Genomic DNA, 21,822 nt, shown 5'->3' with positions numbered 1-21,822 from the left:
AAGCATATGCCATTATGAACAAAAATGAGAATGTGGTAGCTGGAACGGAGCATACAAGAAGCGAAACATTGGTGTTGTCCTCTTTTATATGTTTCTGCTGTTTCAAAAAAAAACACACAAGGAGACAGCAATTAGTGATGCAAGTCAAGATAGACGATCAACAATCTCAGGTGGTTAACACCTCCACTAGTAGGGATACGAGTAGCTGCAACAGGCATGGGTAAACCAAGCAAATGCAAAGATCGAAGAAGCCTCTGAGCCCAAGGTAGTTATCGTCATTTACAAATTCCTACGTAAGGTACACAAGTAATACACATGAAGAAACATGATATTATTCATATTCCTGAGAAGGTAGAGGATTTTCTTTTTCTTTTCCTTTCCAATCTCTCCATCAAGCACAGCTCAGGACAGGAGGGAGTATTGTTCAAGGAGAAAAAGAAGGAAGACAAGGTAGTTTGTTCTGGCGACAAGAAGTAGATATACAACCAGATTCTGATTCCACATTACCAACAGACATTGCAGAGCTGGACATCATGCATAGGAACTCATCCGGATTCACTTGGGGGCTTCTCTTTTGGATGCTTTGAAGCATAGTGATCTCCAAGCTGGTTTGAATTTGCTAACTGCACCTGAAGATCACAAGACAAAGTATTACTGCTCATGTGCATCAACAACATAGATACACCATTATGCAATTCATCAAGGGAATAGAACATTTTGCCCAAGTAATGACTGATGTCATCAGCAATATGTTCTCATCAAATGCCTTAAAAAAAAGATGTTTTCATCAAATGCCTACAAAAAAAGATGTTTTCATCAAATGCATATATAATGTTAACATGGCTAGTGGGAGCCCTCATTGGAGTCTTATCATATAAACTTGCATAATTTCAGCAAGTCTTGTAATATACCAAGCTCTTTAGGAGAAGCATCAGAAGCTCACAAAAGACCAAATCAAACCACTCAGGCCCATGAGTTTGATGGAAAATAGCCCAGAGTAAAACTGAGTTGCCCAGAGTCTAGTCAAATTCTAAATAGACATCACCATTTAGCAATTTGAGCAAGTTGTCCACAAAAATCATACTGAATGAATTCTTTCTCAGACAGGAAAAAAACTACAAGCTCCATGACCAAGCAAAGATTTTCCAGGATTATTAGAGTTCAAAACAAGCACAGATATCCCTTTGACAAAGTGACCACAGAGACCTGTAATATTCTGAAAGAGCATTGGAAAAAGTAAAGTTGACACATATAAAGAGGAGAACCTAGAAACACCATAAGAGTCACATAAACAAGAACATGTTACTAAGATCCTATTTTCTTAAGAGTCCGCGATGCAATGAAGTCAAAAGGCTGAAGATTCAAGGAGGTGCATATTTGACATGCTAACACAAGAAAGACGAATGAATTATGTCAGTCAGCTAGTCAGATAATAATCTGAAGGCATCATCCCTCTTCCGCAGGCCCAGAAAGAGCTGTTTAGAGCTTTGTAGAGTCAACGTTCTGAAGATCTAGATTTTGAGAGTGTCATCCTTGGGTGTAGAGAAGCATTGTGAAGCCCAATTTTGATCTTTGAAGCAGTTTTTTCCCATCTGCCCACCTGGCATAGCTCTTCACTTCTGGTTCTTTAAAAGAATAAACTAACTTATAACCTTCTTCATTGATCCAGGGGAAAAGAAAATGTCAAACAATTGGGAAGCTAGACATCAATCAAGTGGCTTGATGACGATAACTAAGCTGACACACCAGAGTTGGCTGTTGGCACAACAAGGTGGTACCCAGGCTTGATAGCCAACAGTTAGAATCTTAAATACTCAGTTAATGAACTTAGATAATAAAGTTGTGCTTAGCCTCACAATTATATATACATATATATAGCTATGTTACCATGACATGGCACTTAGGGTGCCATACCCATGTCGACATACTGGTACCTAGACACGGCATTTGCCGTGTCCTATATTATATTACATTATATGTTATATTTTCAATATATAATGTATATTTAGATATAAAATATATATTTTCGGTATATATTTTAGATATAATATATATTTTAGATATATAATATATATTTTTCGGTATATATTTAGCCATGTCACCGTACCTACATTTTTTGGAATTTCCGTGTCGTACCCTCTATACCCGTACCCAGGTGACATAGATATATAGGGAAAGGGGCACGTCCAGCAGTGGGATGGTCCAGAATCTACAGCATCATCTGGACCGTTCGATCCGCTAGAGCTGGATCTCTCTCTCTCTCTCTCTCCAGCACCCACCCGACGCTTCCCCACCCTTCACCTGCAACCCCTCCCACGTTGTGCCCCTCTCCCCTCGCCACTGCATCATTCCCACCCTCACCATCAATTTCCAGGGATCAGCCACCCAACAAGTTGGCCAGCCTCTCTCTCTCTCTCTCTCTCTCTCTCTCTCTCTCTCTCTCTCTCTCTCTCTCTCTCTCTCTCTCTGCTAGATGGTCGACCAGTGGTTGCCCACCAATGGCAGGTTGCAGTTGGGTGGCCATTGGTTGGCTAACACCCTTAAAAAGAAAAAGACCACCGACGAGTGGCCAGTGGCCTGAACTTTTTGTGATGTCGTAGGCAGCAGATCGAAACACTTCACTGAAGTGACGGGCGGTGTGTACAAAGGGAAGGGACGTAATCAATGTGATCTGATGACTCACGCTTACTAGAAATTCTGACTGCTAGGCCACTAACCATGGGTGGCTGCTCGCCGAGGTGATGGTTGTTGGGAAGAAGCGGCGGAGGGAGGGGACAAGCATCGAAGAAGTTGGGTGGGAGAGAGAGAGAGAGGGTCTAAACAACCCAAGATCGTCATATTGTGGTAATCTAACGATCATGGATTGTTTGGAGATTTTGGACATTCCGGGTGCTAGACGGATATATATAGGGAGATAGATAGTGGTTATCCAATGTAATGCAATGGGGACTATCAATATGTATATATCGGCAAAGATGAATGTGTGCATTTGCATTTTTTTCTTGTACTATGTTCTGCTCATAACTTCTTGCTAAGTTTATCTGTTTGTTTTTCCCTTTGGTTTTATAATTTATTGGCAATTTGGTCAATCAAAATAAATACAACATTGGCCAGCAGTTGATTCTCTCTAATTGGCAGCTTTGGAAACTTGAGTTGGTTTCAATAGTGACTAATAGAACTTATTTGAGGCAGTTTACAATTCTAATGTGAACATGGTCTATTAACAAGAGGCACTGAGAGATAAATGAGATACTGCAAAAGAACAAGAGATAAGAAGGAAAAAATCAATTTGTTAATGATTGCTCTAGTGGCAAAGATTTTCCAGCAAATGGAATGGTCACTGCTTTCTAAAATCAAGTTGAGGTGGAAACAGGCCCTGAACTCGGAGTGGAGATTCCATCTACCTAGTAGACCACCAAAGAGATTGACTGCCTACCGCAACATAAGTATGTTGGTTTTGATTCCAAAAGAAAAAATGTAATCAATAGGACAGAATCCAGATATCCAACCTTCACGTCAAGCTGGTAAGGCACAAGAATCATATACAAAGCTCTAATGGAACATATTGAAATCCTCACCCGTAAATTGTCTTTGTCCTATCAAAATGATTGCACCCATTGACACCAAATACTTCAAAAAAGGAGTTGCATGTAAGGCTGACCATAGCATCCAATATTTGGTAATCTTAGAAGCTAAGGAAGGATCCCTGAGTGAGGAGAAATAATTCTTGTTCTCAGAAAACTGAATTAGTTTTGGTGTCGGTAGTGAATTAAGGTCAGGTTAGTAATCATAATCTAATATTCCTTCGTTCTCAATAGCCAATTTCGTCCTCCGGAATGACACACAAAACCCTACTGCAGAAAGATTTCGAAGCAGCACTTTTGCAGTTTGCACCACCACTTGCAACTCCTCACTGCTTGATGATGTGTTTGGAAGGAGAGAAATGCTGGGAAATTGGTACCATTACTTTTTTTTTTGAAAGGCAAGCTCGGGTTAGGCAGACCCCTACCAATTGTACAACGATACCATTGGGATTAGAAACTTGCAACATCCCACCACAAGGTGACGTGCACTAGCTGCTCCTACCAGACAAGCAGAGCCCCCAAGAATACAGTCAATAAGAATGCAAATCTCGGGCCAAGAAAAGATGGGATGTGAGGGAGATCACAAGATTGATCCTTGCTGTATGGAACCAGCATCACACCATACTGCCTCTCAGTTACTGCATTCACCTGCAACACTCTCTAAACTGCAAGCATATCACTGTATCCTGTACTGGTCCACTACTCAAACAAAATTCTTTTTGACAATTTGAAATAAAAATATATAAGATAAAGATTCTGGACTTCAAAAAGTTTTGTATCTATCTTCAGCAAGTAAGGCAATGACCGCTTGGCTATTTTTAAGTGATCATCTTTGCCAGTATTCTTCACCGACCCAGAAATTTCAAGAAGAAATTAAAAGACATCACAACATAATGAAGAATTAGTTGTTGTCTAGATTCAGCAGTCTCTTCATTTGAAGAGGACTTGGAGATGCTGCAGAAGAGCATATTGAGCAGATGTAATCATCACATAGGTTGAAGGGAATGCAGGATCTTTGCATATCCTCACTCGTGGAGTTTCTCAATAAATCAGAATCTTGGAAATGTATGCACAATTACATGTAGCATAAGAAATACTGGAAGGGAAAGACTACAGGTACTATGCAATGCTTCCATCGACTAAATAACCACCAATGTGAATAGGCATGATTGGATGGACTATGTGGATCTATGGTACCCAGACACTCCATTTTGCCCTCCGTACCCGTGTCGACACGCATCGACACCCGGACATGCCATTTTTACCCTTCATACATACAAGTTTGTATTTAATTTATAATTTATAATTATATTTTCAGTTTATAACTTTATATTTTCAATATATAATATATATTTTAGATATAGCATATATATTTAGATTATATTTAGTTTATTTTGAATTTATTTTGTATTTATGTGATATTTATTTTTATATATATAGTCATGTCCACGTACCCACATTTTTTGGAATTGCCGTGTCGTACCACCCTCCGTACCCGTACCCGTACCCATACTCGCACCCAAGTGACATAGATGTGGATAATATAGATATAGAAACCTAAAGTTGGAAATGCCACTTCATGCACAAGATCAAGACATTATTAATTCACGGTCTGCACAGACAATCCCCTATACTATCATGTGAGTGCAACAGGTGAGAGCTGAATATTTGAATAGCATGGGACAAATATGGCCCTTCATTCAAATCCACTCCTGTGTTATTGTAAATGACCACCATCTTCTAACACAACTGCCAAGGATCCAAGCTGATCATATATATGTTCACTCTGAGGATGAGACCTATCGCCATAAAAAAATACATTATTTTTTCCATTTATCTCAATCCAACTACAGCTTGGCTGCTTCCTTGATCCCTTTTTTCTTCATTAGAGTTCTAATATTTGCTGCATTCCTCCACATTCCACTTGCTGCATACATATTTGAAACCAATACATGGACTCCTCCATCCAATGGTTGCAAACTCATGACCTTTTTGGAAGCAATTTCCCCCAGATCCAGATTCCCGTGAATTCTACATGCACTTAGCAGGGTTTCCCATTCAGTAGTTGAAAGACCTAGTGGTATTTCTCTTATAAATTCAATGGCTTCATTAAAGTGACCAGATCGACCAAGAAGATCAACCATGCAGGCATAATGTTCTGACTTAGGCATCAATTTCCAATCCTCATGCATTGAATTGAAATATTTCCATCCATCATCTACCAAACGACCATGAACACATGCAGATAAAAGACCAAGAAAGGTCACATGGTCTGGACTGATTTCATCTTTCGTCATATCAAGGAAGATCTTAAATGCTTCTGATGCAAATCCATGATAAGCATGTGCTGCAATCATAGAAATCCATGCAACTATATCCCTCCTTGACATCTGCTCAAAAATCAATACAGCATCACTCAGAACACCACATGTGGAATACATGGTAATTAGTGAACTTAGCACCGGAATATCATGCTCATAACAAAATCTGATCGTGTGAAGGTGGATCTTTCTCCCCCACCCTAATGCAGCAAGACCAGCACAAATTGAGATCACAACTGTAAAAGTGCCTTGATCAGGCTCATATCCCTCGCTAATCATTCTGGAGAATAGAGAAAGTGCTTCCCAACATTGATAACCAGAAATCAGAGTATTCCATGAAACAGCATCCCTTTGAGGCATAATTTCAAACCAATTACGTACATTGTCCATGTCATCTTTCTGCACATAACCTTGTAGAATGGAGTTCCATGACACAATATCTTGTCTATGCATCTGCCAGAACAATTTTAAAGCATCTTCAAGCATACCATTCTGGATGTAGCCACTAATCATCGAATTGCAGGCCACAATATCTCTTTGTGGCATCTGGTCAAACAATCACTGTGCAATTTCAATATTCCCATTTCGTAGATAACCTCAAATAATAGCAGTCCAAGCTGCTACATCTCTGTTAGGCATCTGTTCAAATATGCATCTAGCCTTCTCCATCTTTGCACACCATGAATAACAAGTTATCATAATAGTCCATGAAGCTACATCCTTCTGAGGCATCCTATCAAATAGTTCACATGCTGTGTCACAGGGACTCGGCAAAACAGATGCCGCACCCGCGTCGACGCGACGCGGGATCGCGTGCGGGTGTGGCACCGGGTGCGGTCAACATGACCCTGGGTGCGGTCAACGCACCCAGGGTCATTTTTGTCCACATTTTTGGGCGAAAAAAAAAAATTCCCCCGATGAAAAGGAGGATTAGGGCAAAAAAAAAATTTTGCCCTAATCTCTCCTCTCTCTCCCCCTGAGCTCGAGCTCTCCCATCGCCGCCCCAGCTCCGCCGCCCCCAGCTCCGCCTCCCAGACTCCTCCTCTCGGCTCCTCCTTTCCTTTCGCAGGTATGTCTCTCACTCTCTTCTTGGGTCGGTTGGGGAGGGGCCGAGCACCCCCCCCCCCTCTCTCGGTCTCTTGTTGGGTCGGCAGGGGAGGGGCTGAGCCTCCCCTGCTCCCTCGTTTTTCGGCACAGGAGGGGCCGAGCCCCTCCCCCATCTACTGTCAGAGGAACACGTTTTTATTTTTTATTGAACTGTACATTATTTTAACTGCAATTGTTACAAGTCAGCCAGCAAGACAGCCTCTTGTCAGAGGAACACATTGAGGGAGCTAAATCTTTTTTACAATGGGATCTGGAAGAAATGGTTGTTTCCTTGGCATAGTAGTTAGACATAGATATGACGAACATGGTCGCTGTATGCAAACCAATTAACTCAGCAGTGTGATCAGTTTATTCTCACGCATTCCGCCCAGTTAATCTGGTTTCTCAGCAAGGGGAGAAGATATGGTGAATGGACTGCTTCACGTCAGTGATGCTAATCTTTTTTCCGCTAGGCCCTTCTTTAACCTGCATCCCCAAATTGAACATGTAAGAAAGTATCTTCATTAGTTCCATGTGTGTGGAGTACGTGAGTTTATGACAATGTTTACTGTTAAATGTTAAACTGTTAAAACTTCAAAATTATATATATATATATATAATTTTTTTTTTACATTTTTGCCCCTGCCACACCCCCGCACCCGGGTTTTTTGGAAGTGCCGAATCCCCCGCACCCGCTCCCGCATCCGCACCCATGTGACATAGTTCACATGCATCCTCAAAATAACCCAATTCAACATACCCAGACAGCATTGCATTGGCAAGAGAAATGGTCTGCTCAGGTGCCAGAAGAAACAAGTTTCTTGCTTCAACAACATTCTCATGCCTGAGATAACCCCCAATTATGATCGCCCATGATACAAAGTTTCTCATGGGCATCTCATCAAAAAATTTCCGTGCTTCTTTGATCCTCCCATTGTTTATATACCCGGATATCATAGTATTCCAACAAATGACATTCTTTTCAGGCATTTGATGAAACAATTCACGAGCTTCCAACAACTTCCCGTACCTTGCATATCCATTCATCAATGCTGTCCAAGATACAACATTCTTCCTAAGCATAGAGTTAAATATTTTATGTGCTTCGAAAAGTCTATGATTTGATACATAGCCTGATATCATGCAGTTCCACGTTACCAAATTCCTTTCAGGCATTCCTTCAAATATTCATTCTGCAGATTCCAGATCCCTATGCTTAAAGTAACTTGTAATGGCTGAGTTCCACCAAAATATATCCCCATGTTTAATGGACAAACCCTGAACAGTAGCAGCTGACTGAAATGATGAGCAAGCCTTCGTGGAAAGCATGTTCCGGAAAGGTACAGGTCTCACTTTTAGAGCTCTAACATGAACATAAAAACTATTCATGATTACCTCATCCCTCCAATCTGTAGATGCCAATAAGCTCAAAATCACCTTCCATGGAATCACCATGAGCAATTAATGAACAAGAAATGAAAATCTTCTTTAGATTTTATTCAGAAGCTAGTAAGCAAATGGACAGTTTTATTAGATATCTTCATAGAACGTATGTAGAAAAAATCTTAAACAGAAGAAAAGCGAAAAACATCAAGAATAAACAGATGGTTCATAAAGTCCACAAATGAAAGCTCTAGATGATTTTAAGGCAAGGGTGACTGCTAGAACATCATCACTTTGAAGAAATCAATTATGTTAAAATAGTAAAACATGCAATAAATCACCTTACTAGTTCCTCTTGAAACAATACATTAATAATAATCCACGTCACTCTAAAACTGTTGTTCTTATCGTCATTTGTTTACTTATTGTCATAATCTTCGTGGATGAGCAAATCATGAGGATCCATCCCAACCAAACCAACATTCGCTTAATTTTCTTAGGTAATGGATTGTCTACTTTTGTAACTTTCCATGCAGTTCCAATCTAGATTCTAGACCCATCCTGTTGTCTCCTTTAATGGGTGTGGTGACCTATAACTTACATACAAGGGTAGATATATCGTGTGAAAGAAACTAAACAAACCCATGTATGGCAGACCATACCCAATGAGTCCAACCAATATCGAATTATGCTGAGATTAGAATATGCTTAAACCAATTGAAATCGAACTATGATCTTACCCAGTTTTTCCTATTTTCTTATTCATTGAATTAATTATTCAAATAATCAACAATGGAAAGTGTTATTTAATATTTGTGATTTTTCATATGGAGATTTGATGCTAAGATTTCTCAAATGCAGGGGATACTTAGTGTGGTATGGAGATGTGATGTGATTTCTCATATTCATATCATATTGTACTATTTTTACAACATCATTGAACAAGATAGGAGGCTCTTAAAGGCAGATAGAACCTAAAGGGAGTGAGTGGATGATCAAACGTTAAGGAAATGAAATAGGTAATCATTTTGGCTCACATGTGATGAGTGCGAGAGGATATGAAGTAGATAAAGAAATAGAGGTCCCCATAAAAGCCAAGAGTGGAGATAGAAAGAAAGCCCAAGAGAACAATAAAAAGAACAAAGAGGGAATTCAGTCAGTTGCAAAATATAATACAACAAAAGTGGTAAGAGGTGAAAAAGAACAAAAAGTTACATTGAGCAATCCCATAAAGAGCCAACGGTGAGAAACCCAATGGTCCGAGAATTGTGATTGAGGATGAGAAGAGAGCAATAATATGATTAATTAAGGCTAGGATACACACCAGTCTATATACCAAAGGCTAACTAATCTTATGTCAAGTTTATGTCCCCCCTCTCTACCATCATTTACATTGCTTCACCTAAGACTGCAAGGAGCCACCGATATTAAAGCATGAAATCAACCTAACAAATGTCATCAGACGAGAAAAAAAATGAAACTATTCGGCCATAGATGAGAAATCATTTACTTTCTACTACTTGCTACACCACATTGCCATAATGTGAAGGGTTTACTTGACTTATCAACAACCAAAAACCTCCCCTGAAAGTGTATTGGTCGAAGATACTGTTGCTATGAATTGCTATAAGATATGCGGGTTTCCAAGCAGGGTTACCAAAGACGCTATAGAAGGATGGGAAACGCGCTTCCCGGGAAACCACTTCCGAAACATGAAACACCAAAAAATCCTGAATGGATAAAAAATCTATCGGATCCAGCATTCTTACAGTGGAATGAAAAGAAAATAAAACCCGACAGGTGAAGTTAACCCAAATTTGAGACTCCTTCCATTTTTTCTATTTTCCAGTCGTTCCCGGATGATCCTACTTCTCCCAATTCCTTCCATTCCATGAACAAGCTGTCTATAATAATTTGCAATTTCGGATCTAATTGTTCTTTAACAGCAGTAGCATGCCTTACCAAATCCAAAGGGTAACCACTCAACTCCAACACGCCCTAACCTTAATAGAAAATTGATGCAATTATCAAGAAAGGAGCTCAAAAGGGAGAGAGGAAAAGGATTCACATCAAATCAATACAATAAGCTAGTGTATAAGAAAAAACGAAAACGATTGCCATCGATGATGATAGAGAAAAAGGGCAAATCAGAACGAAGTCGGAAGCAGAGAAGCTAAGAGAGAGAAAGAGAGATAGGGGAGATGAGAACCTTGCAGATGGGGCAACTACATTTGAGGGCGACAGCTCTGGCCTCGAACTGGGAACCCTTCGGCTTCTGGTTCCTTTCGGCGTTCCGCCTTTGCGCTTCGATCTTCTGCTTCCCCCTCGTCATCTCTCTCTCTCTCCGCCATCCCTTTCAAAGGGCGAGAAATATTTATTATGTCCTTAATTTTTAAGAGAATAGCGGAAACGGCCTTCCTGATCTGACGGGTTCGGGATGGAACTGTGTCACGAGGATGCGCCATTTTGGGAGTGTGTCCCTAGAGATGCAAGACAGGCTCAGATCCATCGGCATGGACACTGACACGTATGGCTATTATTTTAATATTTTTAATAATACTTTAATATTTTTATATTTTCTGCATTTTTATTATTAAATATAAAAACATCAGTTTTTTACTGATTAAAAATTAATCAATTACTTCTCCCCGTGTCATATTTTTTTTACATTTTTCAAACTTCAAAGTCGAACTCGTGTTCGAAAATGTTTGTGACATACGTACGAGACACATTGGTGTTCATTGTCGCCTTCTTACGCTGAAGGCGATGAAGCCATGAGGTTTAAAGGGTAATTTATTGGTTTTTTTAGGGTCGATGTTTAAAATGATTATTTAATTAAAATAATTTAGTTATAATTAAATAAATTGCAAGTTTTAAATACATATAAAAAAAGGGGAGGGTGTTGTGTGTTCTCCCCCAAAGACGTGTTCGTGTTCGAGGGTCTGAATGAGCGCCACATATATAAGCACGTGGGGCTCGTATCCTCGTGTGTGTCGGCATTACTTAGCATCGGAGTCTGGTGTGGTTGCAAAGACTAAAGTACCATTTTCCGTCATTCTCGCCATGAAACGACGGTTCGAGAAAAGGATAAAAATGTCCTCCATTCAAAAAAGGAAAATGATGGTTCGAAAAAAAGACAAAAATGTCCTCTATCAAGAAAGTCGAGGATGATGTTAACTCTTCAAAGTCCAAACATTCTGTTTTCGCCCTAAGCAGTAAACTTTTACACCATCTGCTGTAACAAGAGCTCCCTTTGACGACGCACCCTTTATCGTTGTCTGTTGTCGCCGAAGCAGCCTTGTCGTCGTCTCGAGTCTAGGTTCTCGCCTTGGTTTTTAGCTTGTGTTACAACACATTGTAGCCTTCTTGTTCCTGCCTCGTGTTACAAAACATTCCTGGGTTCGTTCTTACCTCGTGGAGATAACTATAAATCGATTGATTTGTTCGATCATTGGTGGGCATCATAGGGCATTTGTCATCCATCTCTTTTTACAGTCTTCTCTTCTTTTTCGTTATCGTTAGGCAGTATGGAAGAAAGCAATGATGCACAAACATTCCAATAAGTGCCATTAAGGCATCATGAGTACCTTTCCATGTCATCATGCTATTGTTGAAGAACGTATGTCGTCGTGAGTGCCATTAAGGCATTGTTTTGTTATTGTAGGTGGATCTTGTCCTTTTGACGATTTGAAAATGAAAGATATTTGTAAGGCGCTAGGACCTGTTGACAAGAATATTTGTTTACAGATGTGAGAAAGGGCCTCTACCCCATCCGGTATCATTCATTCACTCAGTATATGCAATGTATCACAAATCGCGATTGTAGTAACGTACTACCGATTTGTGAGATATTGTTTTATTTGTTAATATCGATTTGTAAGCTATTATGTTGAATTTACGTATCAATTTGAAATATATTTTGCGATATGTATATCGATTTGTAAGATATTATGTGTTTTGTAGTGTCGATTTGTAAGCTATTATGCTGAATTTCCGTATCGATTTATAATATATTTTGTGATACGTATATCGATTTGTAAGATATTATATGTTTTGTAGTGTCGATTTGTAAGCTATTATGCTGAATTGCAGTATCGATTTGTAATATATTATGCGGTATGTATATCGATTTGTAAGATATTATGTGTTTTTTAGTATCGACTTGTAAGATATTTGTAGAAAGAATTTTATAATGTGTGTGTGAAAATACGTTGTTGCGCTTACGATGGTGATTTTTGTATTCAAATCGTTGTTCATTTAGCAATTTCTATTGAAATTGCTTCACAGCGTCGTAGATATAATTAAATCATTGTCACATGAATCGCTATTGTAAACACACATATATGATAAATCTTTTCTTTTATTGGCATGGTAAATAACAACTCGATGCATAGTATAAGCAAATAACAAATCATTGTTGCTTTTATATTGTGATTCATTCAATCATTTCTTTGACTTGTTTAATCTTATCGGTATCCGTTGTTATATGCATCTTGAATAAATCATAGTAAATGTATGCACTGGCTAACGCGAATTGCTATTTTGCTTATGACAGTGGTGAGTTTATCACCTGGTTGCAGTGAAGATGATATATGGCAATCATTGGAAAGTTATGAAGAAGTGAACATATGTACTAATGACGCACCTGAAGAAGTGAACATGTGCACTAATGATACACATGATAAGAAGGGTGCATGCATTGGATTCACTTTTGACTTGAATGTTCCAGCAGAAGAAATGCAATTCGATAATGAGGTAGATGATCATGACAGTACACTTGATAAAGGTGCAGGCACTGGGAATGTACATGATAGTACACTTGACTCTGTTCCCGTAGAAGGAATGCAGTTTAATAATGAGGAAGCTACATATAAATTTTATAATGATTATATCTCAAAACTTGGCTTCAATGTTAGAAGGTATTCTTGGTCAAAAAATGCACAGGGTGTCGTGGTGAGAAAGACATATATTTGTTCTAAGAAAGGTTGGAAGAAGTCAAGTGGAAATCCAACAAGGAGCAAGCTAGATTCAATATGTGGATGTCCAACAAGAATGGTGTTAAGAAGACTTCTGAATGGAAAATATATAATTTGTACTTTAATCAGTGATCATAACCATGATTTAGCAGTTTCATTTATAACTCCTATGTTAAGGTTACATCGTAAAGTAACTGAAGCACATTCTGCAATTGTTGAAATAGTTGACAGTGCCAACATTGCATCAAGGAAGACATACAATTTGTGAGCCCACATAAATGGTGGTCGCAAGAATACGTCATTCACACCTATGGATCTAAAAAACCACTTGAGAAGGAAGAGGACGGATAACATGAAGAATGAATAAACATGTTCTTTGGTTGATTACTTACAGAAGAAATCAAGCATTGACTCTAGTTTATTTAGTGCAATGCAACTGGATGAAGATGGATATGTTGTGAATATGTTTTGGGCAGATTCAAAGTTAAGAGTAGATTATGAATGTAAAGCCCACGATATTTTTAAGATAATATTATACGATGTGCTTCAGTGAATGGGAATTTCTTTTATGATTTCGAGAATTTTTCATAATTATACCTGTATGAATATACGAGGTCCGAAATCGTGTAAGTGAAATGTAAATAGAAATCGAAGGCAATCTGTGACGAATTAACTTCTAAAAATTCTAAGGCAAATTCATAATATATGTATTTAGTTTATCCCCGAATTTGGGACCCAAACGAGGAAAAAACCTCGTTATTGCATGTGAATTACTGGAAACGTGTATTGATTGAACATGAGTCATAACGAGAGCAAATTTCGCGAGAGATAAGATTTTTCTTGAGATAAGCTTGAGGATTTGATTTTAATTGGGAATTTAGAATAAAAATATATCATGATATTTTTAATTGATTACTTAAATAAAATTTTGGTCATAAAGCATTATCTCGTTTTGAGCTAGGTCCGACTAGGGGAGGGTTGACCAAGCCCTTGGACGACCACCTCTATTAAGATTGGACGTCTCTAGCCACGAAGACCAGCTGGTCAAGTTGACCAGCTGGGACAATGGCATATTTGTAAGATCTGGAGGATGATAAAAAAGGGAGGGCCACGATTGGCCCTACCTATAAGAACGACTTCATGATGATGCAAGGAGCACCATCATGAGGGTGGGGGCGCCCCTCCAAGCATTAGCATGGGGCTGCGCCCCATGAGATTTTCGAAAATCTCATCTTGGCTCTTTCCAAGAGAGAGGAATGATGAGGAGGAACGAGTTCCATTGGGTGCATGGGGCGGCAGTCCCATGGCACCCTTGTAATATTTTGTATGCCTTTTTAAATTCTAAGGGGTGAATGGGGAAGGTTGGGCGGCCATGGGGGGGTGTGTTTGACCCCAGCCATTGGATATCTCAAGAAGATCATGGCCCTCCATTCCTCATGCAAGGCATATTTAGCCTTTTGAAAAAGAGGAGGGAGCTAAAAGTGATGACTTTTGGTCTCTCTCTCTCTCTCTCTCTCTCTCTCTCTCTCTCTCTCTCTCTTTCCTTAGCCGTGTGGGGTGTGACCTCCACCACTTTCGCGGAGCCCTTGTAATCGACCCTCACCTTCAACCAAATCAAGGTGAAGATAGCAAACTCGTATTTTCATTTCTATGGAGGTTGGCTTATAGCTTGAACGTGAACCCAAGAGCATCAGATTGCATCTAAGGCATGCACAACTCTTGGGGTATTAGAATGCATGGAAGATGTTTCTTTTTGTTCTTCACGCATATTACCAACTTGGCTTTGGTTCATTGAATATTTCGTTGTTTGCATTGTGTTAGTTTTTACAAAAAAAAAGGGGAAAGAACATTGTTTTCTTCCATAAGTTTTCTTTCTTTTTCCTTTTCACGTTTCAGTTGGGTCTTAACCTTTGCATGTGTGTGCAACCCACTTTCGGTGTGCATGCCATGGCCTCAACCCCTCTCAAGATCATGGGGATGGTTGAGGTACTTCTTGAGCCTTTGGGTGAGTCTGGACTAGGCACATTCGTAGCCCAATCCAGACGTTGCAACCCTTCATCCTTTTGACTTCGCTCCAGCCCCTTCCCTATAGTTTAGCATCTGTTTTAATTTAAATCTTTCTTTTGGTCGCAGGGTGTTTTCGACGAGTCTGTCTCCTACTGAGACAAACCCAGCTGGGTACACTCTGGTCCGAGCAGGGCTCGGCCAGAGGCACCTAGCTACTTGGGCCATTAGGCCCCTATCTCTCTTGGTGCGCACGGCGGGTCACCAGGCACCGAAGGCACCCGGGTAGCCTAGATCTTGGTCTACTGCTCCTTAACCTGGACGTCTGGTCTGAACCGTGGGTTCATACTAGAATCTTTGTCAAACCTAATGGTCTGGTCCAGAGGACCAGACCCGCACCTAGACCCTATCAGGTTCACCCTAGAGCAACAATGGGCTGTCGGGTGCTAACCACACCCGGTTACCCTACTGGTCGGGTGCCCTTATGGTTGGCTACTACCACTGGTAGCCACCTGGTCCGAATCCTGGGGTTCAGCCATATTTCGGCTAAGGTCTGGTCCAGAGGACCAGACCAGTGCCCCCTTTTTCCTTGTGTTTTTGCCTTAGCACTAAGCTAGCCGCCAGGTACTAGTTGCACCTAGGTAGCCTGCGGGCCTGGGCTATTTGCTCTGGGCTTGTTGTTGCATAACAGCCCCGGCCTGAACCCCTGGGTTCAGACCAGCGGTGGTTCTGGACTATGGTCTAGTCCAAAGGACTAGACCAGACCCTCTTTTTCTCCTCGGTTTGCCCTTTTTCCCTTGTACGGGTGCGGGCTTGGGTGTCGGGTGCAACTGCACCCGGGTGAGCTAACCGGGCCTGATGGGCCCTAGTCCGGATTGCACATCGAGTGCACTACCTGGACTGAACCCTTAGGTTCGGTTTAGTGCCACTTGTGACCCCTTGGGTCAGGTCTTGCTTTGGTTGGAACACCGGGACTGCACCAATCCGGGGAGTTCCAATCTGCCCACTCTTGCAGCACCACCCCCTTGGTGGGATCTAAGCAAGAGCGAGCTAGCGGAGTCTGGTCCCATTTGGAACAGACTAGGTTGGGCTCTTGCTGCTCACTTTATGAGTGCAGTTATTCCCTCATTGCCGCAAACCCGCAGAGCGACCCATTGGAAATAAATAAAAAGTATATATATATATATTATGAATATATATATGATGGTAAAAGAAAGAATGTGAGTTAAACCGTGAACATATGGAAGTTGGAATGTGTGGGTCCGCTGTCCAGCAGACCCAGTTGGACTTTGGCACATTGTGTGCCTTGTTCAAGTATATGATTGGTGACCATACGAGCCCCATTTATTGTTTTGGACGCATCGATACTTCGTACCTTGTGTTTGTCATTCGGATAGCCGAATTGGCGTTTGGGTTCTGAGTACACCCCGTGTTTCTCCGCGATCCCGTCTTGGCAACACAAGTATGGATTATTGGGTGAGCTTTACGCTGCCCACAAGTACATAAAGATTTTCTCCGTCTTAAGCTCCCGACAGTTACGCTTAAAAACATTGTATCAGCATTTTTGGGTTCTACAAGTGTGGTAACCGACCGTGGTAATGCTAATCTAATTCCCATAAGTTGGGAATATTCTAGACTTCGTTCTCAACACGTAAGTGTATCAAATTTACAAATTCTCTTATGGAATCTGTTCCGCTTTGTCAGCATCAGAGTGAGATGTTTGGGGAACATTATGTAACCCATTACTATATATATATAATTGTCTTTCGTATCGTATTTGCATCGTCTTTCCCGCAAGCAGGGCGACCAACCTTGGAAATGCTAATGTAATTCTCATACGTATAGGAATATCTTAGTTTCAATCTCAACACGTGAGTGTGTCGAAATCATGAATCTTTCCTGTGAAAGTGGCTTCGCTATGCAAGAATTGCCAATTTATGACATTTGAAGTTCTAACTGCTTGAAATTTGTAATTATAAGCTTGCAATACTTGTTTCAACTTAATGTACATGCAATTATGATTACATTATGCTCTTTGAATTGCATATCTCTTGAAATTGTGGAATTGTACACTCACTTGCACATTCTCATGTAATTGAAATGTATTTTCCTAGATATGTATATGTATCTTTGCCTTTGTTTCATAATTGTGCGAGTAACTTGAGGTTATGTGGTTCTTAGTGTCGCACATGCGCGTAGCACATCTTGACACTTGTACTACTTAGTACATACATCGAAAGGGTACACTTTGGGCTCTTGCTTGAGGCATTGATGAGTGCACGAAGTGCACATTATGCATGTTATGTAAAGAATGATATAGACTTAAACACCATAGGGTATGAGCAATACACTGTTGTGGTTTTTGGACTCAGTTGGAGTCTTTGGGCGATGGCCCCTTGTTCGTGAGTGAGCTCACATATGTCTATACCCTAGATATGAAAATAATAAAATGGTCTTATGATCGCTTTCACAAGCGATGTGCTCTTGTTAGCCGTGTGAGGTTGAGCACGTGAATGGGCAGGCCAAGTCCTCGTTTGCATACCCCGCGGGGACCACGAGGCATAAATACCTCAAAAGGAGGGATGACTTGATAAATGAGCCTAAGAAAGATAAACTGTCGCGCCCCATTCACAAAACGGTTCACCTTAGAGAGGGTGGATGGTACAACCTTGAGTGACTAGTCGTTACTACGACATGTGTTTTTATAGGAGTTGTAGCGTTCATTGACCTCCAGTCACTCAGAGTTAGGGAGGTCAAGGTGATCTTTTAAGATACCTCACTATTGCAATAGTATGGATTGCAATCCTTACCTATGCGAGGGTTTCTCTCAGCTATGTGCTGCTTGCATGAGGTTTACTCAGTTTGTAGCATCCCCGGTTACCACATTAGAATTTAAATAACAGACACCGGGTGCATGGCTCACAGAATGCGAGGTTCCTTTGTATACTCGAAGGAGTATTCAAAAGAACTTAAATACTAACCAATCACAGCTAACGTACTTTAGTAGTTCCTTGCTTGCTACTTCATTTTACTGCTCTTATTTTGTGTCTTTACTGTTCTTAGCTACTTGTGTATAGTAGATGTGTAGTTCTCTTTTACTGCTTTAGCTTGTTCGCAGTTGTTACACGTGCACTTACTTGACACAGACACATGTATCTATTGTTTTACTTGTTCCATGCTATACACACGTTGTTCTTTTGAGAAATGGATATATATGATGTTGTTGATTCTTCACCACCTCGCAAGAGTGCTGACCCCAGTTCATTGGAATGCAGGTGATGAATAGGTACAATGGCAATGCGACGACACATGGTGAAGGCTTGGGGACCCACACTTAACTGCAGATCCTGGCTCCTTGTTGGTTTTGGGGTTTTTAGGGGATGTTTCTCTTATTTTTGAGAGACTGTGAGAATTGATGTACTTGCCTCATTTTATATTTAAACACTTTGGGTTGTATATTTTGGACTTGTTGGATATGTATCACTTACTTGTGACCCGCTCAGACTTGCGGCCTTGTTACTGTGGTTTACCCCTTTTCCTTGATTTCCGATGTTTATCGTAAAATCAATTCAAAAAAAAAATCCTCAAAAATCAAAGGATTTTTCCAAGGTCGGGGTTTGGGGAGCCACAAAGATTATTATCAGAGCAACTTTAAGTGTGGTCCAAGAATTTAGCGTGTATCGTCCATTGCACAGTATGTTTAAATTTGAATTTATGTTATTTAAATATTCATTACTTCTTAGTTAGAATTATATGCTTAATTGTATGTGCATGGGTTAGATGTCGACAAACCCAAGTTATGAGAAGATTCTGAAAGCTCTCTAAGACTTGGTTTAAGGCGAGGAATCCTTGGACTGAGCTATTCAACACCTTGCTCGAGGTGTTCATATGATGGCACAACAGGCACCTCCGTGTGCCAGGTGTCTTGTAAATCACGCAGGACAGATCTGTCCCTGTGAGTTGTGTGATTGCTCCTATTGTGGTCTTAGGGGGCATATAGAAGTGGAATGCTAGACAAAGTTTCGCGATGAACTCTGGAAGAGTAATGCAAACAATATTGATGACGTATCATTGGTCACTGGACCAGAAGTGGTGGATAGTTAGGATGGAGATAGGCATAGATCGCCAAACTCTCCTCAGTACTCACCAGAATCTTACCCGTATGTGGTTTTCTTGAGGTTTGTGTCAGATCTTCCTGTTCCTCCAGTATTGATGGAAGTTCAAGAAATATCAGATAACTTCTGAGAACTCCTGCTTCTCCTTCTCGTATTAGGCAGCGACGATGTGAAAGTCGAAAGGATTACTGAGACTTTTACACCAGCAAACCATGATGATGTTCTGATGTTTTGGTGAAAACACTGAGTCAGTGTTCCATTTTTGGGTTTGCTTATATGTTGGATGTGATTTGTAACCCTGTCTTTGATGAAGGGTATTTTGGGCAAGTAATGCATGAACTTCTTTATTGAGGAAATGGAAATTTGCTTTTGAAAAATTGTCTTGTTGCTTATACAATGTTTGCTTGTTTAAAGATGGCATGGCGTGCTCGTTGTAATGATCTGATGGCATCGCTCAACAACCTCACAGAGGTGGTTGGCCGCCAGGCAAAAACTATGCGAAACATGGGTGACCATATTCAGCAGGCCATTTAAGGTCATGAGACACCAGCTCCAGCTCCAGTTCTTGTTACTGCGGTTCCCTATAAACAGTTCATGGGTATGAACCCTCCTTTTGACAAGAGATCGACACCAGAAGCAGTAGAGGACTAGATACGAGAGATTGAGTGAATCTTTCGTGTCTTACAAGTGAATGATGACCAGAAGATTGATTTTGGGACATGCCATCTCTGAAAGGATGCAGAGAGGTGGTGGGCTACCACCTGGGAAATCAAGTTTGAGAACCATCCAATTACTTGAGAACAATTTGTAGAGACTTTTTACGTGGCACATTTTTCAGCACATAAAAAGAGCAAGAAAATACAAGAGTTTTTTTATCTACAACAAGGAAATTCTATGTTGGCAAAATATGTCACTTGTTTTCACAGTTTTGAGCGATATTGTCCTAACCTATATGCCACGGAGAAGGACCGAGCATTGAAGTTCGCCCAAGGATTAAAACCCGTTCTACGCACGAAGATGTTACTATGGATTTTGTGGTAGGTTTACCGCGAACCAGACGAAAGCATGATGCGATTTGGATAGTAGTAGACAGACTCACCAAGTATGCCCATTTCTTACCTATCAAGATCAGTCAGTCTATTGAAAGCTTAGTTGACTTGTACGTTAGAGAGATTATATAATTGCATGGCGTACCGAGGTCAATTATTTCCAATCATGATCCCAAGTTCACATCGCGACTATGGGGTCAATTGCAGTCTACTTTGGGTACGAGGTTGAAGTTCAGTACAACTTTTCACCCTCAAACTGATGGTCAATCAGAGAGAACGATCCAAACATTGGAAGACATGTTGCGAGCTTGTATGCTCGATTAGAAGGGTGAATGGGATTCACATTTGTGTTTGGTTGAATTTGCGTATAATAACAGTTATCATGCCAGTATCAGGATGGCTCTGTATGAAGCACTGTACGGAAGACCTTGCCGATCACCGTCGTATTGAGACGATATCAGCGATAGATCTAGAGAATCGCCAATTGTTCTTCAGCACTACACTCAGCAAGTGAAGAAGATCCGAGAGCATTTGAAAGCAGCGTAAGATAGGCAGAAGAGTTATGCCGATAAGAGACGACGAGAGCTATCATTTGAGGTTGGTGACATGGTCTTTGTCAGAGTTTCACCAACTAAGAGCGTGTTTTATTTCGGTGAGAAGGAAAAGTTGAGTCCCAGATACGTTGGACCGTTAGAGATTTTGGAAAGAGTTTGTGAGGTGGCATATCAGGTTGAGCTACCTTAGCAGTATGCCCATATTCACAATGTTTTTCATGTGTCGATGCTAAGGAAATACATTTCTGACCCATCTCACATCATTCATTATGAAGACATGGAAGTTCGGGAAGATCTGACAATGGCAGAACGTCTGCTTAAGATAGTTGATCGACGAGATCAAGTGTTGCGTACTAAGATTGTACCGCTAGTTAAAGTACATTGGCAACACCATGGCATCGAAGAATGCACATGGGAACCAAAAGCAAGATGAGAGAGAAATATTGTGATCTTTTTGTAACGTAATGTTGGTGATTTCGTGGACGAAATCCTTTTAAGAAGGGAATGATGTAAAACCCACAATATTTTCAAGATAATATTATATGATGTGCTTCAGTGAATGGGATTTTTTTTAATGATTTCGAGAATTTTTCATAATTATACCTATATGAATATACGAGGTTTGAAATCATGTAAGTGAAATGTAAATAGAAATTGAAGGCAATTTGTGATGAATTAACTTCTAAAAACTCTAAAGTAAATTCATAATATATGTATTTAGTTTATCCCCAAATTTGGGACCCAAACGAG

At 40.4% G+C, this 21,822-nt stretch overlaps 1 protein-coding gene across 1 annotated transcript; it reads right to left on the bottom strand.

The window, feature by feature from the left end:
* Positions 1 to 258: 258 nt before the first annotated feature.
* Positions 259 to 10,724, bottom strand: LOC149822512 (uncharacterized). Its single transcript, XM_089981086.1, has 2 exons — positions 10,584 to 10,724; positions 259 to 629 (listed from the first exon to the last, which is right to left on the bottom strand). The coding sequence occupies exons 1-2, from the start codon at positions 10,704 to 10,706 to the stop codon at positions 546 to 548; spliced, it is 207 nt and encodes a 68-aa protein (XP_089837212.1). The 5' UTR covers positions 10,707 to 10,724; the 3' UTR covers positions 259 to 545.
* Between the last annotated feature and the right edge of the window lie 11,098 nt (positions 10,725 to 21,822).

Source organism: Nuphar pumila, chromosome 11, assembly GCF_984573655.1.
Source record: "Nuphar pumila chromosome 11, dmNupPumi1.hap1.1, whole genome shotgun sequence".
NCBI classification, from domain to species: domain Eukaryota; kingdom Viridiplantae; phylum Streptophyta; class Magnoliopsida; order Nymphaeales; family Nymphaeaceae; genus Nuphar; species Nuphar pumila.
Note: the sequence above shows the minus strand (reverse complement) of the source record. Positions and strands in the feature narration are given on the sequence as shown.